At 41.0% G+C, this 25,385-nt stretch overlaps 1 protein-coding gene across 4 annotated transcripts in view; it reads right to left on the bottom strand.

The window, feature by feature from the left end:
• Positions 1 to 1,793: 1,793 nt before the first annotated feature.
• Positions 1,794 to 25,385, bottom strand: part of PHACTR2 (phosphatase and actin regulator 2) — a 125,879-nt gene continuing 102,287 nt past the window's right edge. For all 4 annotated transcript variants that reach the window (XM_048937204.1, XM_048937208.1, XM_048937206.1 and 1 more), the window contains 8 exons: positions 24,673 to 25,204; positions 23,081 to 23,280; positions 21,697 to 21,853; positions 19,791 to 19,846; positions 14,382 to 14,443; positions 13,176 to 13,313; positions 10,190 to 10,266; positions 1,794 to 7,122 (listed from right to left, as the gene is read on the bottom strand). In XM_048937204.1, the coding sequence (XP_048793161.1) occupies positions 7,107 to 7,122; positions 10,190 to 10,266; positions 13,176 to 13,313; positions 14,382 to 14,443; positions 19,791 to 19,846; positions 21,697 to 21,853; positions 23,081 to 23,280; positions 24,673 to 25,204 (1,238 nt within the window). In that variant the 3' untranslated portion in view covers positions 1,794 to 7,106. The remainder of the gene's footprint in view (positions 7,123 to 10,189; positions 10,267 to 13,175; positions 13,314 to 14,381; positions 14,444 to 19,790; positions 19,847 to 21,696; positions 21,854 to 23,080; positions 23,281 to 24,672; positions 25,205 to 25,385) is intronic.

Below are 25,385 nucleotides of genomic sequence, written 5' to 3'. Positions count from 1 at the left end.
GTGCGGGGCGGGGCCAGCTGCCGCCCTGGCGGCGTTCGTGTTTGAGTTGAGGTAGCAACGAAGGGAAAGGCCGTTCTTGGAAATCGGGACAGAATTGTTTTTAAAACAACTGTTTCACCTATGTGTGCCACCGCGTACTTTTAAATGTATCTGTGTATGCCTGACAACCGTCTCGGCTCCCGTTGGCGTGCCGCTCCCTGCACGTCGCTAGGTGTCCCCAGCGCCCTGTCGGGAATCACAGAATCATAGAATCACCGAGGTTGGAAAAGACCTCCAAGATCGCCCAGTCCAGCAGTCCACCTGTCACCAATATTCACTAATATTATACCACTATTCACCAATATTCACCACTTCAACCGCGTCCCTCAGTACAACGCCTAAATGTTTCTTGAACGCCTCCAGGGTTGGTGACTCCACCACCTCGCTGTGCAGTCCATTCCACTGCCTGACCGCTCTTTCAGAGACGAATTACTTCCTAGTGTCCAACCTGAATCCGCGCGGCTCAACTTGGGGCCATTCCCTCTAGTCCTGCCGATAGCGGTAGGGGAGAAGAGGCTGACTCCCAGCAGATCCACGCTATCAGCTTTTGTCTTTGTTCCTGCAAAGCACATATGTTTGAAGGTAAACTCAGAACACCCTTGGAGGCGCTCAAGCTGGGATGGATGGGCCCTGGGCAGCCTGATCCAGTGTGGGCAGGCCAGGAGAGGGATTGGAGCAGGGTGGACTTTGAGGTCCCTTCCAACCCAACCCAGTCAGTGGTTCTGTGACTCAATTCAAAGGAAGGTTTCAGGAACTTCATTTCACTTTCCTTCATTTCATTTCCACACAGAATGACTTCTAAGTCAACCTCTGCAGACAACTTTCCAACAAGTAACAGCTCTCTAACTCTGCTACATATGCCCATTTACTTGCTAGGGAGTCAAGAACAGAATATTGTCTGTTAAGATTTTCTGAACAATTTTATTGAGGTTATTTCCTTTATTTTGTATTTATATATATTTATATATACATTCACATGTATCTGTAATGGAAAGAGCTAAACATTTGTCTAAGGCACTTGGAACTGTGCACAGCAGAGTATCCTACAGTACTGTACAACTAGGCAGCACACATTTTTTGCTTGTTAAATAAAAACATCATAGAACAAGCATATATATGACCTCTGTGAAAAAAACATAATACATGTTCTATTTTTTCAGATGACAGTATCAGAATTAATGTGTGTGTGTATAGTTATATGCTACAGTACCGAAGCTGTAATTAATTCATAGCTTTTCCAGTTATTTACATTCACAGATATCAATACACGTGTGCAACATCAGACATTTCTAGCCATGTCTTTATAGTTATCATATTTGATCATTCATGTCACACTGCTAAAACACAAGTAAATGCATTCTGTTTTCAATTATACAAAATGCTCACTGCATAATGCTCAGCACTGAGCAGTGCCCTGTCCCTTGTCAACCTCAGCTCTGCCACAGAAAACAGAAGTTCTTTGAAGTTTCTTGACTGAGGTACAGTTGGGTCTATGAAACAAACAGGGCATATTAACACTGCCATTATTTATTCAGAGTAAAAGTGGTTGGACACAATGTCCTTTATAGGCCCAATCCAACTGGACCTATTCCATTCCACTCCGTTCTGTTCTTTGAGCGATTGCTCTATAAAAAACTGGAAAGGAATAGCAACTTGTTCCATCTCCACACCCTTCCCACCTCTACTCACACAAAAGTCCGCTGAAACAAACTATTGATACCTTTCTTTGTTTAAGAGCATACCAGCTAAAACAATTGTCCAAAATACAGTATTTCTTTAATTCCAAAATTGATACAAGTCTACAAATCAGTATGCCACCACACAAAGTAGTGAAAGGAAGACAAGATATGTTCAGCAACATTTTACTGTATCATAACAATGATCAAATATGGTTAAATTTGACATAGTTTTGCAAGACTTTTTACATAAAGAATTAGGGATTGAACAAGAACATACTGAGAATTCCATTAATTTCTTTGTTCCTTTCCAATGCAATATTTAGCTTCTAGAAAACAATGAAATATTGGTGAAATGCTGTATGTAGTCCACATACGCTCTGTTTCCAATAAAATCTTGAAACAAGATGGGAGCACTGACAAAATGCATCAAGACCTTACTAATGATTACATTTAATAACTAGAAACCTGTGAAAATATTACAGTGAAATATGTTTTTACTCAATTCCTCCCTTTTTTCTATATAGATACATATCCTTTTTTTTTTCAGATTTCTTTTAAACTGAAACTTTGATCTGTTCTGGGGAAGTTACTTTTTATTTTATCCTCAAATCTAGATAATTTACTTGTCTTTTTATTTGATATTCCTCGGAATATCTAACATCAACCTACTAAACCTTTCAGCTTTGGGGGGTTTTTTGTCCATCAAAAGCTAGATGCCAGCAGCAGGTATTGCACTGAGCTTTGTTGATAAAAATAATCACAATAATGGAGCTGAATGTGGGAGCTCCTAAAGCCAGGAGGAGAGTTTATTTTGTTTTTCACCCTGAGTACATCTATATTTCAGTTCACAGCAGCAGCACAGGCCTTGACTCCTTGAGATGCAAATAAAAAAAGATGATGTAAAAGCAGTAAACAACAGGGTTCCGATACACTCAGCAGCGCAGATGTATGCGTTGAGCTTGGTTTACATTCCCATTTCATGCATTAGTGGGCCTGTCAGGAGAAGGGTTCACACTGTCATCCCTGCTGGACACAAGCAGGGCCCAACCAGAGCGGTGCTGGAGTGCAGGCCTTGGGGCAGCATGGCCGTCACAGGCCGTGTAGGCCTTTCCTTCAGCCCATGCCTGGGCTCCAGGTGGCTCCTGAGCAGCTGGAGTAGATAAGCAGTTTTAATCTTCTCTTCTTACAAGGATACAAAATGGAGGCTCAGACCATGTTTATAACCAGGCAAAAAGCTGCTGAAAGTACTGACCCACAGCTCAGGGGCAGGGGGGTGAAAGCCACTTCAGCAAGGGGCATGCAGAGCCATGTGCAAACACTAAATCCACCCATGGATGCAGCCTTGCAGACCTGCAAGAGGCTGTGAATGCATGCAGTCATTCAGAGGCATGGCTCCTGGTCCTACACTGTTTCAAAACGCTGCTTGTGAAATGTTTTTTGATTTAAATAATCACTGACAGTTAGCTTTTTTTCTTTTTTTACTTTTTTTTTTAAGTTTTTGATTCTACACACATCACATTTTGAGGAATTTCTCATTTGAAACTGTAAGGACTAACATATATTGCCTGATATATGAAAGCAGAGAGGTGTTCTAGAACCATTCCAACCGGTTTTGTGAAGAATAAATTAGGATTTGCTTAAGCACCTGACCCCCATACCCATACAGCAACACGCTGTCATGCGATAAACGTGCCCCAGAGGGTCAGTTCAGAAACCACCACTTCAGGCCACTAATTTTCTCCTGTGTGGATGTGGACATCTGAGTTGACATCTGACCTTGTGGACCATAGCTATGCATGCAAGGTTTCTCACATGCTCTAGATGATACTGAAATGAACTGTCCAACCTGACAGAAATTTACAGCTTGATCCCTTTTAGTCAGCTGCCCATTCTATGTATTATATGGGAAGTGTTACTCTTTCTTTGCCATTTTTAAATCTCCTTTTAATTTCTTTCCACCAGGAATGCTCATTCAGGAGTTTCTCAGGGCTTATCCTGTTTTTTCCATGCTGACAGGCATGCAGCATCATGATGAGTTAAGTACACAACTGTCCAACAGGCTGTTATAGCAACTTGAAGCTGCTGGAATCAGTACAGAGGACCAGTAGATGAGCAGGTAAGCAGGTAATAAGGTAAAGCAAACTTGCTTCACAGTGACATACCAAAATCTCATTTTTTTATTGTGTGGGTAACACTTTACAGCTGTTGCCATCCTCCCAGTTGATATTTAGAATATAAAAATAATATATACAATTCTAAGTCTGTGCGTGAGTACAATACACAATGGATAGTTTATAGTTCTGTTTCTCCAAATATACTACATTTTTACATAAGTCCCAATAAAGGCAACTCTTTTTGTCCAGTTACATACATTTGCTTAAGTAGCTAACTGAACCGCAGGCAAAAGAATGCATCTGATTATTTATCATGGAAGTATTAAGAAATTACACAAGAAATGAAAGAACAGCTCAGCATCTCCACCCAGGCTAGTATTCTGTCTCCAGCAATGAGTCATAGAGAATACTTTAAAACAAGGCAAAACAAAACAACTAACAAAAACCAGGAGGAGAATAGGAAAACCTAAGAGATACCTCACCTACATATCCTCATGCCTTATGGCAAAATGCAGTTTGAGGAAGCCTGAGCCAGAAGTTGTATTCTCATCTTTGTGCCTTAGCTCTTAAGTAAGAAGGCAGCATGTTTCTCGCCGTTCATGTTCTCAGCCTGGTCTGGAGGAATGTCTTCTTGCAGAGTCACTTGGTTCTCTTCATCCTAAGAGCCTAATGAGTATTAGTTCACTTATGAAATCCTTATATACCCTGGCATGTCAATGGAACTGCTATCTTCTATAAAGTTTGTGTGGTCTGACCTGACCTTGGCCAAAGCTATTACACTCTGTACCCCAGCTGTATTTCTGCCTTGAGTATCTTGTGTACTTCCAACAGTTTGAAAGCGATTAAAGCAGTACTGAGGTGTAGTTAATTGTTCCACCTGTTTCCTTTGAAGTCAAATATTGTGTTTCATACTTCAAAGTCAACAGAGTAAACCTTTATAGGATTTTGGACACACATTTCCAAGTTTGGCAACAAAAAGAAGCCTTACGCAGAACTATTTATTAAGTGCTGGTATAAGGTTTTAAGTTTGGTCTTCAAATTCTAAAAATAAAAATTAGGATTCTACCAGAACTGCTGACAAACCTTCACTCTCTAATGGCCTGATCATTTCTGTATGATTTAGTGCCAAAGAATACATTTTCCCTGCTTCCTTGATGTCAAAGTGATATTTCTATGTTTACGAAATGATGGCCCTTGCAGAAGCTGAACTATTTCCTGCAAATGGAATCTTAATGCCTCTTATTGATTCCATTAAAAAAAGCAAGGTGGTTATTCTTTTCTTTGCTGTACATCTACAAGCACGTAGATGGCTATCTTATTTGATTATTGATATTTTTGGCTCTTACTCTATTGGATTTTTACTAAAATACAAATGATCCTAACAGACATTTAAATCTATTTTCTTTAAGAAAAAAAAAAAGTTTGTCAACTCATTTATGATAATAGGATGGCCGCTGTTGGAAAGCACTCTCCTGTTACTTCAAGTGCTCTTTACTAAAATAATCCACCTCATTTATGCAAACCTAATCTTGCTGTAAATATCAGTAAAGAGGGAGATGTAATTTAAGCCACTAAATTGCCTTCCTGCCTTTAGGCTGACATCTAAATCAACAATCTTCCATTTTAGGAAATAAAAACATTCCACAAGAATCTACTGCAGGTTTTGAGGTAAGAATCACATCTATGCAGACCTTTTATTGCCTGAAAAAGAAATACTTACACTTCATAATTAAAAACTAAGCAGGACACATAAAAGACAAAAATAAATTGTAATATGTACACACATTAGAAAGGATAAATAGCATATATATTGTAATACTGCATTACATGTATGCATATGTGAATTCCATATCCCCCTCCCTCTTCCCCCCCCTTCCCCCCCCCAAAATGTTGTGTACATAATTCAAAGGATAAATAAGTGCTAATATATGACAGAGAATTCCTTAGTGTAAACAACGCCACAGGCTTTTTAATAGGTTTAGGGCCAACTTACAAAAAGCATGTATTGCCTTTCACACTCCATACCATTTAGTTTGAATAGCAGTCTTCACATACACAATTCCAAGATAGTATAAAAATTTATGGATCTAATAAGCATTCTTCACACTCAACAAAAACAGGCTGCAGATGCTCTAAGGATTTTCTATTAACTTTCACAAGACCACAGACTGAAGACACACTGATTCATATGTGAGTCCTTCCTATAAGCAGCGCAAGGGCTCTCACATGTAAAATGTCATTTAGCAATCACTGCTCCAACTTGCCAGTAAGGGCTTTTGTGCCCCATTTCAATTCTGAATTTGGATCCACACTAACACGTTATGTCAAAGCTGTCGCTACTGCCTGCCACAGGTGAGGATGATAGTGATCCCTCTGGTTTGAATGGCAAGTGACAGGTAGAAAGGAGTGTTTTTAAACACAAATAATTTCATTGCATTCATAGCGTCAGGTGTCGTTTGCTGTCTGAATCCTGTTTACCTGTTTAGGAGGATCCAGAGTATGTCAACATTAGAAAATGAAAAATATACTTGTTCTGTATGAATGTTCAATGTATTTTCTTGAAGCATGCTCATCAGGATTTAAAAAAAAGACTTCTGAGTTATAATAGGACTAATTTCTGGCATCTGCATTTACTGGCACCAGAGAAAATTACAGTTCTTCACTAAAGTACTGATGACATGAGGACTTGTGGCTTTCTGTCTTTCTCAGACAGGCTGCAGCCACTAGAATTTACATGCACAGCTGCTCACACAGTTGTTTGTTTGTTTGTTTTAAATGATTCTTCCCACTGGCCAAGTGCATCCCTAAACAGTGCCAACCATCCCACCATTCACTTTTGGCTGACAAGGGAAGTCTCCCTCCCCCTGCTCTCAGTCCTCCTCACGCTCCCCTCCTCAGTTACCCCCAGTCACAATGCCATAAGGTCTGAGGAGTTCCTGGCCCTAGGCTCTCAAGTGATTGTCTTCTGCTCTTCCCGATGTGTCAAACTCTGATGAAGAAGACCATCAGCTCGTCTCTGTGGGCTGGCCACAGCACCATGCTCTGTCTTAGCATCGAGATGTATCTTTGTTAAAATAAACACTTCATATGGCTTCTCCTCCTAGTCAATTAATTTGTTCATTAATAAAGACGAGGCCACATCCTTCATTAACTTCAGGGCAAGCTGCAAGATACGCTCACACTCAGTCAAGTTCCAGTGCACTCTTGGGTCTTCAGGACACAATGATTTCCCCAAAGAAAATTGTTACATAAAACATGGGATGTGGCCATACAACTATGGACGATGAAACCTGAAATGATAAATCGATTAGAATTACATTACTGCAACTGACATACAGCTATGATGTAGCTCAGGCACTAATACGTGTCTGTCCACTTCATTAACCTGCTATGCCACGGCCCCTAGCACAGCTTTGCTTGGGCCAACCACTGGTCTTCCAGACACTGCCTGGGCACACCATAGGGTTAGCACAGGCCAACAGGAGGACTGGACACAGCCAGGGACAGCAAGACACCCTCATTTGCTTGTGGTAGGGAAGAAGTTAGCTGTAGGAATCCAAGCTGTGCCGAGTCTGCTGGCCTCAGGAATGGGCAACAGCCTCCAAACTGCTTTGTTTAGCAGCACAGATTGAGCCATATTGCATCTGCTATTTGGAGAGATCCTGATGGTAAACCAGAAGAGCTTTGCTGAGCCATAAAAATTAACTTTCTGTTTTTCAAAGATTCTGCAAAATGAGGCTTTAAAAAAAAAAAAAAAAGATTAAAAGGATTTTTTTTTTAAAGCAAGCAACAAATTTTCTAGCATGGCAGAAGCTTTCTTTGCCAGCTGGGACAAATAAAGGCCCAAATACACCTCACTGTAAAATGGCCCCAGAGAAGAGAAACAAAAGGAAGCCCCTCATTGCCTCAGTAATATGGCACAGAACGGGAAAGTGTTTTCAAGTACAGGAGGTGTACACAAAAGGTGACATTCACAAGTATGCAGCTCATCTGCTAAGAGTGGGTACCGTGCATTGCAAAAAAAGGCAGGTTTTTTTACTTGTGAAGAATAGCAATATATATATTGTTTATATATTGACTATATATAGCATTTCCATTAGAAGGGCTTTATAAACATCTACTAATATCCTCTTCCCAAGCTTTGATTTATTCCTTATTTTTAGAAACTCAATTTCTTGGATTCTGTTACAGAACAACAGAAGGAATCAATCTAAATTAGTAGCAGAAGAACCATTCAGCTGACAGTTATTGTGCAGTAAATAATGAGCAATGAAAAACAGTGGCTTTTCTTTCCCAAGTTTAGCATGAGATTTGAATAATTCAGAGATGCTGTAAATACAGACTATAATAACAGAACTTTTTATAATGTGAAATAATATAACTGATGGTACATTGTAAGAATTTTTTTGTTTATTAAGTGGCTTCTTTGTTGTCTCACTGTATCAAAGAGCTTCGCAAATGAATCTTTGTTAACCAACCACCGGTGCAAGTTTGCACTATCTCAGTAATCATCCTTCAAACAAAAATTGTTTAGAAGAGTTAACTCCTTCTCTGCACAATGACTTTTGTCTACAGCCTTCATAAAACAAATCACGTTGGTATCAATTCTTTACAGTGAGGTGACGGAGCACTGGAACAGGCTGCCCAGGGAGGTGGTGGAGTCTCCTTCTCTGGAGATGTTCAAGACCTGCCTGGATGCCTACCTGTGCGACCTGCTGTAGGGAACCTGCTTTGGCAGGGGGGTTGGACTCAATGATCTCTGGAGGTCCCTTCCAACCCCTACAATTCTGTGATTCTGTGATTCTGTGAATTCAAATGTAATGGCCAACTACATAATTTTAAATGAAAGATCCAGTAGGAAACTGAATCTCTTTCTGCTCAAAAATGCAACTGACTTAAAACATCTGCATTAATTTAGTTACCTAAATAGACATTTTCTAGTGTTGCTCTTTTTAGAGTTCTATGCAGTGGCTCCACAACACATTCAGTGAAAATAAAGGGTGCAGAGAGAATCATACATCCCTTGTGATCAAATTCCTCCAGGAGTCTGTAGTATCTCTACCTGTATTTGCCATCATTTGGCCATGCCTATTATTTTTGACTCTATTTTCCAAGAACCATCTCAAAAAAAGTTTTCACTTTTTAACTGGTTTGTCGCTCCACTGATTATTTTCTTCAGCTTTCAAGAATCCAGCTATAATCAGTCTCAACTGTTTTCAATTCCAGTGAAAAAATATCTCATTCTTTTTGTATGATTCATGCATATTTGTACTTATGCTTCTATAATGCAGTGCAACTTGAGCAAGGGGTAGCACTCCATCTCTTTCACCCAGATTTCAGTTCCTGAACATTTTCCTTCTCTGCACTGTGATGCCCATTTTAAAAATATTATTTTTATAGTTCTGAATAAGGTATACTAATTGAAGAGAAAATTGAAGACAAAATGACACCAGAAGCCAAATGAAAAGGTAAAGAACTGTATCTGAAAAGGACATTTTCTAATTGTCAGAACGTGATTTGAATTTTTACTGTGACACTATAGGATTCACACTCACCTGCTAGCATCTTAAGTTTGATTGAAATAGCGGGGCAACTGTCTGTATCTGACAACTCTGTGTGAAAGTGAAGACAACAGCACTATGCATGTGGTGTTGGCTGATCCTAACAGCAAGCTCTGCTTCTGGTGGCAGTTTTCAGCCTTCAGAATTTCAAAAGATACATCAGATGCCATGGGGATGGCAGAAACCTCCTCTCCCCTCCTAGGAATAAATCTGCCAAATTTGAAGTTCTACTAAAACCTGGACACTTCAGAGTTCTTTAAGCAATCGTGTTTCAAACTAAATCTTCGTGTTATCCAAAACAGAGAATAAAACAAGTCTGGATTAAAATGTTACAAGTAGCAAACAAGGAATTCTGTCTCATTGGACAAACAAGGGATTTTTTTCCCCAGAAAATGCTATCACGAGTTTAGCCAACTGCCCATAGTATCAATGGAGACTTTTCTGAAGTTCATCACTAACCAAACACATTTACAAATTGCATGCTTCCAAAAGCAAGGGAGGACTGTTAAATTCACCTGAGAGGAATGTTTAGTCCTTTCAAAGGATTACTGTTTAGATTTCCCAAACAATCTTTCTCCACTTAGTAACTGATTGGCTGCAGTCACTTTCACTGCCCTGTCAGCATTAGGGATGTATCAGCAACCCCCAGAAACAGCAACAGGATTCTGGTGGGATTCAAGGAAACTAAAGACAGGAGTCTATTTAGTCATGAGACACTTGCAGAGGGCTGCAGAAAGGCAGAGGGCAGCTGTCATAGTCTTCTCTCTGACTTACACAAAAAGATGGATTCACCCACCTGGTAAACTGTCGACTTTCCTCATGTACTTCCATTTCTGTGCTTTTAAATTCATTCAGTTCTTTCCGTATTGCCGCCTAACAAACAACAACGATATATGCAACTGTAAGAAACATGAAGACAGAACTTCAAGGATGCAAGATGAATAGCACTTTTTAAGTGCAAATTAGTCACTTGGTTTGCTTAATTCTATGTAAAATTGCACAAAATATTTGGACATTTCATGCTTTTAGTTGGCAGATACTAAAGAAAAACATAAATTCAGTGCACTTCACAAATGTCAGTCCTTGCTGCTTATGTTAAAAGAATAATAAGCAATTTACTTCATCAGGTAATACATGTTATTTCTGAAAAATTCTAATGTATAGATTACATGTGGGACACAACACCAGGGGATCAGACCTAGCCAGGATGTCTTGACAAAAGGCAGCTCCTATTTAAGCAACCTGATCTCCTTTGGTGACCAGGAGACCTGCCTATTGGATGAGGAAAAGGCTGTGGATCTACCTAGACTTTAGTAAGGCCTCTGACTTTGTCTCCCACAGCACTTCAGACTTCAGTCTTGCAGAAGTCCATGGCTTGGACAGGTACACTCCTCACTGGGTAAAAAAAATAGCTGGGAGTCCAGGCCAAAGAGTGGTATTGAATGGAGTTAAATCCAGCTGGTGAGTGGTCATAGGTGGTGTTGCCATGGGTCAGTTTTGGGGCTGGCCCTGTTTTTTATCTTTACTGATGATCTGGATGAGGACTGAGTGCACCCTCAGTAAGTTTGCAGGTGACACCAAGATGGGACGAAGTGTGGGTCTGCCTGAGGGTAGGAAGACCCTACAGAAGGATCTGGATAAGTTACATTGATGCAGTGCTATAGGCTTGGGGCAGAGTGGCTGGAAAGCTGTGTGGTAGAAAAGGATCTGGAGGTGCTGGCTGATAACCAGCTGTGCATGAGTTAGCAATGTGCCCAGGTGGCCAAGAAGACCAATGGCATCTTGTCTTGTAGTGTGGTCAGGATGAGGGAGGTGATTGTCCCCTTGTGCTCAGCACCAGGGAGGCTGCACACCTCAAATGCTATCGCCCTGCTGTCACTCTTATGATGAGTGGCTGAGAGAACTGAGATTGCTTAGTCTGGAGAAAAGGAGGCCCAGCAGAGACCTTATTGCTCTCTACAACTGCCTGAATGGAGGATGTGGTGAGGTGGGGGTTCTCCCTTGTAACTAGGGATAGGACAAGAGGTAATGGCCTTCAGTTGTGCCAGAGGAGGTTCAGGCTGGATATTTGGAGAAAGTTCTTCACAGACAGATTTTTGATGCATTGGAACATGCTACCAGTGGATGTAGTGCAGTCACTGTCCCTGGAGGTACTCAAGAAACATGTAGATCTGGCATTGAGTGACATGGTTAGTGGGCATGGTAGGGATGGATCAACAGTTGGACTCAATGATCTTAGAAGTCTTTTCCAAACTTTATGATTCTTTGATACTAGAAAGGCTTTTGTTTCTGTGACAAGTGATTTCCCACATTCACTGCTAAATAAAATGTCAGTTTATTCTTGCTTTCTCTTTTCTCTATTTTAAGTAAAAAGCACTGTCATTTCATTAATCCCTAAAGAAATCTCATCTGGCATGCATGCCTTTCAATGATGAACAGACATACAACATGATAAAATTACAGCGTCACCAGACTGAGGTCTCGTAAATGAAAAACTTCATTTTAAACAGGGTATGGTTCCAGTTAGCCACAGCAGCATGCTTGTACGAGATTGCTGCAATAAGGAAAAAGAGTAATTTCTGAGCACCAAATCAGTAGCAAAGACAACAGAGCTACAGCTCCATAATATTTTTACAGTGCTATCTTCTGTTCCCACTGGAATTAGAAAAATTACTTCCTTGGGAGAAAAGGGCAGGGAGTTTCCAGACCCGGGGCCTTTGCCTTTCTGCTGAGGCCAATGAGGATCACAGAAGCAACCTTCGACATCTGTTCATTACAGAATGAGCTGAGATTAAAAAAAACATCCTAAATTAGATAGGAAACTCACTGCTTGTTCTAGGAAGCTTACCCAGGTTTTCTCGGAAGATGGGCTTCAGTGAAAATGGAGATGCTGGGTGCTCTATTCTCCCACAGACTAGTTGAGGACTAGAGAGGGCTCAGCCCCTCCCAGAGTCAACATATAGAAACACGTCTGGAAACTTTCAGTGTCTCCACCTTGATGACGTGAGATTCACTCCTTGAACTGACATAAATACTAAAATACAAGCTGAAATCAATTCAGTGCTTCATAGTCCTCAGCTAGAAAACAATGGATTCTTGTACAAATCACTTTTCATGCCAAGCACAAGTCAGGATTTCCATGAAAGTTGGTTCAAATCCAGTGCTAAAAGGACCAGAACTTTTTGATATGTAAATCCTGCTGCTTTCCTCTTATAAAATGATGCAGGAAGAGAACTGAAGAGTTTGATTTGTCTTTTAAAATAGAATCACAAAATAATTTCTCTTATTCTTTGTAGTTATGCAGAGAAACTATTCACTGCTGTATATATGGGGCAAACTTCCCAAGAAGGACTGCTGCACACATGAATTTAACTCCAAGAATGATAGCTCTGACCAGGAGTCCTTAGAAGGGAGGAATAGCTTCTAGTTTTTTCACTTGAATGAACTGCAAAAGTGATCCTAATGCAGGATTCTGCCTGCAGAGACCTTGCCTGAACTCCAAAGATCGTGTCTCTTTGCCAACATTGTGTGCTTGGCTTAGCAAGGATTTAAAAGTGCAAAGAATTTTGGCCCGAGCTGCTGTAACAGCGCTAGCATGTGCACTCTTAATAGGCACCTGAGTGAGTTTTCTTAGCTGCAAGCAGTAAATGCACAGCAACATGACAATATCACTGCCTCCAGCAGATGTCATTCATGATGCTGGCACCAAGAAATTGCAGATCAAAGGACCCACCAAAAGGAAAGATGTAATCATTTTCTTATAATCTACATTTGCCCCTTGCCTTGTCTGCAGGAGTTAACCTGGCCCACGGCTTGTCAGCACGACGGTCATAATCTGGAGAATCCGTAACCTCCACGTACTCATTAAACCGTAGGATTCGTCTTGCTTGAAGTTCAGCCACGGTAGGCCTCAGGCTGAGCTGTACAAGGGAGGCAGAAAATAGTATGCTTAATAAGACAAAATAAAAGAAAAGCTGAGAGTGGGATGTCGTCTCTAGAGGACTTTAATGGTGTTTCTAAATAGGGTCACTTTCAGGTGCCTAAAAAAAGGTGCTACCCTGGGAACACTGCATGGGAATGGGGGAGCAACACAACCTAATTTCTTCAGTTATAAAAATAGTCTTTGTCAGGAGGGTCACAGAGAATCCTGACAGTTATCCCCGGAATATTAATTGTGACTTTGCAACTGTTCACCCCACTAAATGAGAGGTCCTTCTGCATCAACAGTTAGACAGTCTGTGTGTTCAGCTGTAATACAGAAAATAAGCAGTTTATGGGGGGGATCTGCCTAACTAAAAAACATACATTTTTTTAACATTTGGGGGTCAGATGTTCTGTTTTGTCATTATGATGCCCAGGCACATTGTTCCAGTCATCTCAATAAACATTCACTTTAACTAAGGACAGTCACAGTCAGGAAACAAAATACCACCTCAGTGTATTACTGAAGGGAAGGGCAGATGAGGGAGATGTACACAAACTTTCCCTATTCTCTTCCGGAATTAGCTCCCAGAACTAGAACAGCACATCCACTACTTTATTATTTTATTTTGCTTCACTTTACTTTTATTTTGCAGGGACAATGAGCAGAATCCCACTTGGAGCAGCCATAACTGCTTGGTGCAGCCAGGAGAAGGGTGAAAGGATGGGCCCACACAGCTTTGTTGCCCTCTTTGCTGCCCTAGGGAGCTCTTGAACATATCGGACAGCAGTGGCCATGCTCGCAGAGGAAACCCCAGGTAACTTCTTTCCCTTGATTACATAGACAAATACTAAGCATGGCCAGACTGTATGCTTTCCTAAGGTATGGGAAATTGGAATTAATGGAGTCTCCTCCCAAAAGGATATTGGCTTGTATTGCTCTTTAAACAGATTTCTAATCTGGAGGCATGACTACTTGCAGTAATGTATGTCCACTGATTATTCAAGTCTTACAAAAAAATAATCCTATGTACACAAAAGCACAATACAAAAACTTACATCATTACCTTTCTACTGAGTCTACGTTTTATTTCCCTTTTGGCTTCCTGTTCCTCTTCTTCATTCTTCTCTGTTTTTAAAAGAGATAAAAAGCAGTGAATATTTAAGCATTGTATCACCACATGCTTATTTCCCATGCTTGAAAGCTTCGGGACTTCAAGTTTTGGCTCACATTTCCTCATATTTTATAGTGACCCTGCACATGTTCTCTGCTTTTTGCTTCTGTGTGCTCTCATTTCTATTTCATAGCCTAATTTCCCTGCAATTCTGTAGACATATTGAGTCACCATGACGGATCAAGAACGTAACAAAGAAGAGGCTTCTGATGTTTCCTTTCTGCAAAACAGCAGGCAAGAAGTACCCCAAAAAAAGCCGTCTAGTGTTTCAATTACTTGAATGAGAACAGAATAACATTACATGTACATTTTCTGAAAGCATTTGGGCATGAAAATGAAACGAATTATTAATACATTTCTGAACTAACCAAATCTGGTTTCTTAAGTGCCAGTGACAAGAATATTAATAAGGGCATGTTCAGACGGACTCAGCCTTTTTTTAAATTGATGCATGTTCTGAAGAACATTATTTGCATTATTGGTCCACGTCATGATTACATGCAAGCTTAACTTTGTTGTGGCTGAAATACACCACCTAGAAATACTTGCAGAATTCTGATTCTGGTTTATTCAAAGTTAGAGGTTGTGGATTCCAAGTTGTGATTCCAAGTTAACTACAAATTTAAAATCCATTTGACCATTGTGGACACAGTCAATCAGTACAGACAAAAAGGCACTTTTAAATCCCAGTGTGGCTCAGCTATGGCCAATCTGCTGTATTAGTATAGGCAACCTGGCTGCAAAGAGGTTCCCATGTTGTGGCAGGTATACTGGGGGTAACACCACGACACGTCACCTTGTGGTACTTGCACGTGTTCTTTGCTGACTTGAAGGTGCTCGTGTAAGAAGAAACAAGGGAAAGGGGAAGAGGGAAAATGATAAAAAAAAAAAGCAAAAAGAAGAAAGTGAAGACAGCAAATAAAAGGCAGTGCCAGTTCAAGAACCGCTTTAGGAGAAGATCCCAACCCTAGATTTCCATCAGCAAGATGCAGTCATACAGGCCTGTGGCCGAGATTAGCCTGGGTCTGTTGTTGATGGTGATTTTATTAAAACATTAAAATGCAAATATAGTTCATGATTTATCTATAGCTTTTCTCTTAAACTACAAATAAATGAATGGCCTGTTTCCACTGAGGAACTGTAAACTGACAAAAACTAACGAATGCAGACATAAAACACTGTTATTTTGAGACTTTTGTTTAAACATAATGTCTTTGCTGCCAATAGACACGATAACTGAGGTAATTAAATACCAATTATGATTTTAAGGTTCCATTCAGCTGTGATTTGCTTGACATACACATTTTTGTCCTTTCATGTGTCACTTTAGTCTCATTTCTTATACAGAAAATGCAACTGCATATGTGAATCACTGCATACACATATATGCAGTTACACATTCAAGTTTTTTACTTCTAGAAAGAAAACTCAAGAGCTAAAGAAAAAGGACTGAAATCTGGTGGCTGCTGTTTGTTAGCATTTTGAATCCATTTTTTCTCCAGCAGCCCCTGATTGATGGCACTGACAAGTCCCCTTCATTCCTGCAATACCTGGAATTGCACCCCTCCAGACTGCTGAGTGGAACAGTGCTGCAGAAACACTGCCTCGATACAAATTCTTACTAACACTTAAAATGTGATTTGGTCTTTCAAAGTAGAAGTTTTGCTGTAATGATACAAGAAGATGCATTGCACCAAAATATGAGTACAGACTGGGAGAAGAATTCACTGAGAGTAATCCTCTGAAGAAGGACTTAGGGGTCCTGGTGAACAGACAGCTGCTCTTGAAGCCCAGAAGGACAACTGTATCCTGAGCACCATCAGAAAAGGGATGGCAGCAGTGAGAGGGAAGTGATTGTCCCTCTCTGCTCTGCCTTTGTGAGCCCCCACTTGCAGTACTGCATCGAGTGCAGCACAAGAAGGATCTGGAGCTGTTGGGGAAGGACAAGAGGAGGGCTGCAAAGATGATCAGAGGGCTAGAGCACCTTTCTTATGGAGAAAGGCTGAGGAAGCTGGGCTTGTTCAGTCTAGAGAATATAAGGCTTTGGGGAGACCTCACTGTGGCCTGCCACTACTTGAAGGAAGCTTATAAACAGGAGAGAGATTGACTTTTTACGCAGTCTGAGAGTGACAGGATGAGGGAGTATGGCTATAAACTAAAGGAGGGTAAATTTAGATTAGATATTAGGAGGACATTATTTATCCAGAAGGTGGTGAGGCACTGGAACAAACTGCCCAGAGAAGTTCTGGATGCTCCATCCCTGGAGGTATTTAAGGCTAGGTTGAATGGGGCCCTGGCAGCCTGAGCTGGTGAGTGGCAGCCCCATAGCAGGATGGTCTTTAAGGTCCCTTCCAACCCAAGCCATTCTGAGATTCTATAAATGCACTAAAAATAATGGGGCTCATGGTCTTTCAGGTATTGCAGAAAATCCCACTCAGACACCAAGTGACACTGCAGGTATGAATTGACTCATTCATCCAAACAGGAACACAGTGACACACAGAAGCACCCTTCTGACTGGTTTCAGTCAGTTTTAAAAGCAGTTCTGATCTGTATGAAGTGGAGAAAGAAAGCATAAACACAGCGTTCCCAGCTGCAAGTCCCCTCAAATGTCCTGCTGCTGAACTGGCAAAGCACCAGCTGAGCAATTGCCTTTCTCTTGCAGTAATCTCTGATCAGGTCCCAGCAAGGGGGGGCTTCCCTCCTTCCTTGCCTGCAGTGGAGGGGAGAGAAGAGAGGAATTGCTCTGCCTGAGGACTGTCCGGGTCTTGACCATAAAGCACTCCAGGAGCGTGAAACCAAACTTTCCATTGTGTCCCTGTGGGGATTAGCTATGTTTAGACTTTTCTGCGGGCTCGCTGAGGAAGGAGAAAGAAAAGACAAACAAAGTGCTTGCCTCTTGAAATGCTGCAGAATGCAAGAAGCAGCTCCTCTTTCCTGGTTTTAAAAGCAAAGATAATCATTAATACCCCCTAACCAGCACCAGGGGCTAAACCCTGCTTTTTACAAAGCCAGCATGGGCAGGTGTGCAGGTGTGCAGAACAAGAACTTCACTGTCCTTTATAAATACAGGAAAAAATTATCTAAATCCAAAACTTCTGGAAGAATAAAAAGTTTCTTTGCCACAATACCATAAATACTACTAGCTCAGAACTGTCTGTATTAAAAATACAGGGCTTTATCTGCTCCTTCAAGTGGACTCTTGAGTTATCATAACTTTGTTTTAGTGTGGGAAGACTCAGAAGCCTGGTTAGTTTTATTCAAATTGTTTTTACAGAAATCAGCCTGCAATGTCTTGCCATTATATCCAACAATTTTTTAGTAACTGGTTTATCTGGTAATATTATCAAAACAAAACTTGCAACACTGATTTCTTCACTTTAACTGGAAATAGAAAAAAAGAAAAAATAAGGACTTTTCCTGAAACTCTTGAAGGATTTGGCTTGCACTTAAGCCTAAAATAAACACTTGGATCTTTGCCACTTAATCTCTAATTCTGATAAATACCACTCAAAACAATGGTTTCCTTTAGTTGCAGTTTACTTATGAGCAATAATATAGCCCCTTTTCCCCACGCACTGCTTAAAAATAGGAGGAAGGAAGCTTTATGAAAGAAACCTCCACTTACTCACAAAAGTTACTTGCAACAACAAAGGCATCTAAGACATGTAAACATTTTTGAATGATCCTCTGTAAGGGAATGTAACCGTTTTAATAAATAATATGAAAGTTTCAGAGCTGAGAAAGAACTTGCAGTCTCAAAGGGCTCTGGACAGAATGCCATTACAAACACTGGTTTTTCTTGTATTTTGCTTTGCTTTTTAAAGATTAGCTTGAAATATTTTATATTTCTGCTATGAGCAAAAAGCAGATTAAGTGTCTCAGCTTTCCTTTTTTTTTTTTGCCATTTAGAAGACTGCATTCATGGAATCATAGAATGGCTTAGGCTCCAGCATTTCTTTTTGCTTTCCCTTGTCCCGTTCAGGAAAAACAAGAGGGAATGATGGCATGCTACTAAGGAAAAGAACAGCAAAGAAGCATTGAGTCAAAGCGCTGTACTCTACCAAAGACATCAATAAATAACCTGAAACAGGAGTAGAAATCTATTAACTACTTTCTAATCTTGAGATTCTTATTGCAAAATCTGTGCTCAGAATAAGTAACGGTAAAAGTGATGTTAAATACACTAAGGGTATGCTGGTAGTTCAGTCATCTATGGATTAGCTGGACAGAGAAGCCCAGCTGGCGTTCCCAGCTCAGTGGCCGTATCCTGGACCACCGAAGACTTGAATTACTTTTCTCACATAGTTCAGCATGAGCTGTTTTTCACTTAAAATACTTCTGTATTTCACAATTTATCTTTATTATGACTATGTGATCTACAGGTTAAGAAATGATGCTCTTAGAAAGTCCATTCACGTTATGTATTGGACTGAAGTCCTTTAAGCCCTCTTCTGTGCACCATAGTGCACAAACAGTAGCTTCTGCTTTCAAGTAGGACATGACACTCTTACACAGAGCTTCCACAGAAGTAAGAGAATTTTATTAGCACAAACAGTTGCCTAAAAGCCAATAATTATTACTCCTCCTTGATTTGTAGGCCTGACCAGGTGACAGCAATCAGCCCATGAATTTTGTACACTTTCACAGAATCACAGAATCACAGAATTGTAGGGGTTGGAAGGGACCTCCAGAGATCATCGAGTCCAGCCCCCCTGCCAAAGCAGGTTCCCTACAGCAGGTCGCACAGGTCGGCATCCAGGCAGGTCTTGAACGTCTCCAGAGAAGGAGACTCCACCACCTCCCTGGGCAGCCTGTTCCAGTGCTCCGTCACCTCACTGTAAAGAAGTTCTTGCGCACATTTGTGCAGAACTTCCTGTGCTGCAGCTTATGTCCATTTCCCCTTGTCCTGACCACACACTTTCCGAACTCTGCCCTTATATCCCACGTCCAGCTCCAACTGATATTCCCTCTCCCTCCTCAGAAGCACTAGGTGGAAGTTTAACCAGCCTAGAACTACTTATAAGGGGTATCTAATTCATTCCTGGGCTTTGGGACCAGCTTCAAGAAGTGGGTTGGTGACAAGTAAAACTCAGCATCTTGAATGTGTGCAATTTTCACAGCTACCATTCCAGGTTAGTATACAAGTCTAGTGTTGACATATTATTTTCAAGAACATCAATTTTTTCCAGCTATGGATCTAACGTGAGAGTAACAATGATCAGGCTTCCATATGAATCCAACATATGCTGTTCTCACTTTCTAAGTAAATACTAACTTAAAGATGAATAAAATACTTACGCTTCAGGATATTTCTCTGCTCTAGCTCTTCAGTTGTAGGCCTCTGGCTAAGTCTCCTGTAAGAGCAAAATAAATGGCTCATTTAGAATCCAAATCACAACTTACAATTTGAAATGCTGCTTACGTCCTTCTTATACAGCCATTGTCATAAAGCTATGTGGAGGTATTCAACAACAGGCAATTTCCATTCACAGTTATAATATTAGTGCATGTAACTTCCACACTGAGTAGGCATTTAACATTTATATTCTCACCACTTGAATACAGAAGTGATACTTGCACAGTACTACAGAAATTGCACCAGCAAATTTAAATTTCTCATTTACAGGTGTAGTTTTATGAAAGAGTATATACATGCCTTTTGTTCCTAGGCATTCTAATTATGATAAGTTGTGCAGTCATAAGATTGTTCTCAGGTATTTTGAATGCAAAGGCTATTCTGTTTTTCAGCACAAAAACTGCATGCTGCAGATGTCTTAGAGGTTGGAAGTTCTTTTGGCCTCTGCTCCACAAACCCCACACAGTTCACTATAGATCATCTACAGCTTCAACAAACCATCTGATTCAAAGAATCCTTAGCACATTCGCAACACCTGCATACAGAGGGGAAGACCTGGGGGATGCTCATCACCATCAAATGGAAACTCCACACTGCATGAGGTTCTGGACCCAACACTGGCTGCACTGTGGGAACAGGGCTTCTGCTGCTTTCTGCCACCTTTCCACCATATCTCTGCTGTCAGGTGCTGACCCCAACACTAGGAATTTTAAAATGGGATGCCATAATCTTGGTCATAGAATCATAGAATCATAGAATCACCAAGGTTGGAAAAGACCTTCAAGATCATCCAGTCCAACCGTTCACCTATTCCCAGTAGCTCCCACTAAACCATGTCCCTCAACACAACATCCAGCCTTTAATCTCATAATCTCAGACCTGTGCACAACCCTAGTATTGCAATGCACACCATAAAGCTTTTCATGCCTGTTGTTGCCTGTCACTGAATATGGCTACATGGTAAAGGTACGAGCTGGGCAGAACTGGCAATGCCAGACAAGAGAGTTCAGGGTAGGAACCAAAGAGCAGCTTGTTCAGCATCAGTCCCGTGGGAAATACAGATAAGTGGGATGTGATTACCAAAGCTGGAATCTGGTTAGGAAAGCAGTGATAACAACCAGGCTTCTTTATTAGCAGAAGAAAAATGTCCCTCAGGTCCTATGAAGATGTATCCTTCTTATAACTATGAAATGGAATATATTAGTTGGTCATCCAGTTCACAGAGCACTTCAGCCTTGTGCTAAGTGCTGGGATCAGGCTGCTGTGCTTCTGTACTGGAGGACCACTGGCTGCACTGCCCAATATCTGGAAATCTCTAACAAACACAGGACATCCTCCAAGTCTGTCTGGATAACATTTTTGAGCACAAGAGAAATAAGAACAGGCCTGAGAAAACATAGACATATTGTAGTCTCTTCTCAGAGAACTATAAAAAAATACAGAATTAACACTTCAGAGGATTTTTCTTAAGTTTGTAAATACAGGTGATTTTTTTCTTCTTTTTTTCATGCAATTATCTTAAGTCCTGTAGGAGTTTAAAGTATGAGAAAGATACTCCTCAGAGGTGAGGTAATCTACAGTAGTAATCTACAAAGTCAGTCTATGTTAATATCTTTTGTTGGAATCAGTACACAAATAAACATTTTAGAGAACAGGAGAAGAGCAGGAAGGGACAGAAAGCAGGAACATGCACAGGCATACTCCTTGTGTACGAAACTACAGCTCTGACTGAGAAGGGGATATGTAAGCTCAAGTCCCTGCTAATCACAGAGCCTTTTTAGTTGGAAGGGATCCTTAATGGTCATCTAGTCCAACTCAGTAAAGCCACATTTACTCTGCAACTGATACCTCACAAGCTTCGTTCCAATCTGATGTCTGATTTCCTGCCTCTCCTCTTCAGATGTACGCTGCAGGATGTTTTTGTCTTCTAGTTCTTTCTTAGATGGTCTGTTGCCAAGTTTGATAGCAAGAGTATCCCTACGACGAATTTTACTTGCCAAAGAGCCTGAGGAAGTGAAGAGGAGGGTGGATTTAGTTCATTCATGCTTAGGTTACAGACACAAATCAAGTAAGGACTTTAATACTTCCCCAGAGCAGCCTTGTTCCCACATGCAGGAAAGGAATTTTAATTAACATCAAAAGGAAAATAGTTTCAACTCAGCTCACAAAAATAAAAAGTTGGAAGACTTGGTTGAAAAAGCTAACAGCCAGAACAATAGGGGAATTTTAGAAGGATCATTCATTGTCTGTGAAGCGATGAGGCAAAAATGACAAATCTACATTTACATGTCTTTGAAGTATGATACATTACAAGTTGATTTATTTACCTACTCAGTACAGTTTGCAAAATGCTGCCCTTTTTCTTAAGCTTCTAAAGGTTTAGCCTCATTGTCTCATCTTGTCCCTCTTCCTTTTTTTTTTTCTCTCTCTTATGTCACTTAGTTCTTGCATAGTGTTTTCTATCTTTAACTCTTTTGTGAACTAAAATGAAAAACACAGTTTAGAAAAATGCCCTGAGTGCTTGTGAAGTATTCTAGGCAGCAGCCCCAGGCACTGAAGCAATCTCTTTGTCAGTAGGACAGATATAGTACGGATAACAGCCACGCAGTTCCGTTAGCATTAGCATCAGCCAGATCTGGAAGCAGTTCTGTTGTCTCCTGATATTCTGAGGGGGCAACACACATCCAACAGTGGCAGATCTTGTCAAACCCTCTTCTTCTCCTGAACCTGCTCCCCCCATCTCCATTCCTATGCAATGCTTAAACTGCATGGACCTCAGCAAGTTTTTGATCACAATTGTTTGGGAGTGGAGAAGCATTTACCATCAGTGGTAAAACTATACATAATCATTTCTTGAAGCCATATGTGCCTCTCTCCACTTTGCACTAACAGGTACCAAGCACGCTCATATGTAATATGTAAAAGGCAGGGAGCAACTGCTTGGTAAGGTGCCCTGCAGCAGCACTGCACCTTGGAACAGAATCACCCACAGAACGATGTGCTTGCTAAAAGCTCTGCCCTAGTCTTTGCTCTCCTGCAGGTCATAACTAAATAGGGTCAGCTACACAAAACTCACTTGGATGTACGTGTCTTCGGTGCAAGCACTGAGCTCCAGTTTAGCAATCTAGCAACCACAGACACTTAGCAGGTCCTCTGAGCCAGCCAAGGACAAATGTATACAACCTGAGCTGGTCACACCCTCCCCAGTACACTCCTTTTGTTAGGGGCTTACTTTCAGCACTCGCATTATCATCATCATCGTCGTCATCATCATCTGTGTAAAGTATGGGCCCATCAGAATCAGAGTCACTGCCATGGCTCTCTCTGCTGCTTTCACTCTCAGCAGCAGCAGCAGCATCAGAAGTCTTCTCTGCTGGTTCAGAGTGGGTCTTGCCAGCTGCCTTTGCATCTTGGTTGTCTTTGCTAGCCAAGCTGTTAATTCATAAACAGACACGATGTTACGTTAATTCAAGCAGCACAGAACTCAAATGGGAGATGAACTATAAAAGCAAAAATGAAAATAAAAGTTCAGTTGTTCAAACTAACTTCTCTGTTTCTAAACTCATATGGATGTACAAGCTATGCAGTGATGTGTATGCACATGGGTGTACACACCTATATACATCTGTTAGGAAGAAAGATGAGGCCTGAAATGATAAGCTACAAAGTTTGAATACAGAAACATCACTATTCTTGCTTATTTCTTGTGCAATGGGACCAACAGTAAATAAAGGATAATGAGAAGAGAAAAGCAGCTCGTAAAGTTGAGGGTAAGAGGAGTGAGTCAGAGAGCAGGCAGGATTGCAAAGCTTCCTGTTCTGGATGAGTGACTGTATTTACTGCAAATACAGTTTCATTACTGATGAGAGCGAAATGTTCATTTCCATCACTGATGAACATGGAAATGAGCAGCAGAGTGTCCGTCTGCCATGGGAAAATCCTTTTCATAAACGAATGTGTGATCAAGGAGAGATGCAGCACAGGAATGTAATACTGGCACAGATGTACCAGCAAGACTTCCTCTATCTAAAGGAAATTCTCTAGGCCACTGGTACCATTGACTAAATCCTCTTGGGTTGTTATGAAAGACACTGGTTCTTTTGTCAGGGAAACAACAGATTAACATCAATCATTTCCTTGCTGCCAACTATTTTGCTTAAAACATGTAATTACGAACTTGTTCTTGACTAGATTTTATGGTATCTGAGACTAAGAAAAGGTATCAGGCAGTGGCAGATCAAACATTTGCTAACCAAAGTCTAAAACTGTCATTAAGCCTACAAGTAAATTCAGCTACAAAATCTACAAAAAAGTAAAACAAAACCAAAACAAACCACCTCATAATTCAGCATCCTTTCTTGTTTGCTTTTATGAGAGAGAAATGAAAGTATTATCTGAGACTAGCTGAGCAGTTGAACACAGGGGTCTTATTCACAGAATCACAGAATAGCTTGGGTTGGAAGGGACCTTAAGGCCCACTTGGCCCCAACCCTATGCCATGGGCAGGGCTGCCACCCCCCACATAGGCTGCCCAGGGCTCCAACCTGACCATGAACACCTCCGGGGATGGGGAACCCAGAGATTCTCTGTACCACCTGTGTCAGTGCAACAAGGCAAGCTGTACTAAGCCAAGCAATAATGTACTTGGCAGATGACGAGAAATGACATCTTGGGGAATCCTTCGGTACCACAGGAGAATATAGACTCTAAAATGCACAGAACAAATTGTGCTGACATGCAATGTAACACTAGAAACCTGGCTCCCTCAGCTGTAGGCTTTGCTATTTTTTAATAACAGCAATGACTTACCAATGACCATCTCACCTTTTTGCGTCCTCTCCACGAACATCTGGACTGCTGTCTGAGGTTGTACTGCTCAGGCCCTCATCTGTGCCTCGCTCAGCCTGGAGAAGAGGTTTACTATCTGATCCGGGAACAGATGGATCTTGGGCATCTGAGGACACAATGAGTTGAGCAGCTGCAGAAGTAAAAGGAGGTGGAGGTGGGGGTGGGGGTGGAGGAGGAGCAGTGATGGGAGGAGGGGGGACAACCAGCTTGCTTGGTTCGCCTACATCCTCTGTTTCAGGAATTACACTGGAAGGTTGCTCAGGCTCAGATTTTTCTGCCTTCGCTTCCAACTTGATGGTACTGGCACCTGAAGGGGAAGAGGCAGCCCCATCTGGTGCCGTTCGTGAAGCTGTTTGTTTCCCAGGCCTTTTCTTGCCCCTGGGAGTTCCTGATGTGCCTGATTTGCTGGAAGTCTCTTTAGAGGCTTTGGGATGAGATGATGTGGACGAAGTAGATGGTGATGAAGAGGACTTGGAGACTGGTGTTTTTTTAGCATGTGAAGCACTAGCTAAAATAAGAAAAGAAAAAGCATTTTGCAGTCTTGTAAGTGTACAATTCTTGCGTCTTTTTGCATTAGTTGACTTTTGTGCTGATACTTTAAAAAAATGAAAAAACACACTTGAGATTTCTATAATCCTTCATCTATATGTTTGAGATGAGTAAATACTGAACACTATGATTTTCTGTAC

This window comes from Lagopus muta, chromosome 2 (assembly GCF_023343835.1).
Source record: "Lagopus muta isolate bLagMut1 chromosome 2, bLagMut1 primary, whole genome shotgun sequence".
NCBI classification, from domain to species: domain Eukaryota; kingdom Metazoa; phylum Chordata; class Aves; order Galliformes; family Phasianidae; genus Lagopus; species Lagopus muta.
Note: the sequence above shows the minus strand (reverse complement) of the source record. Positions and strands in the feature narration are given on the sequence as shown.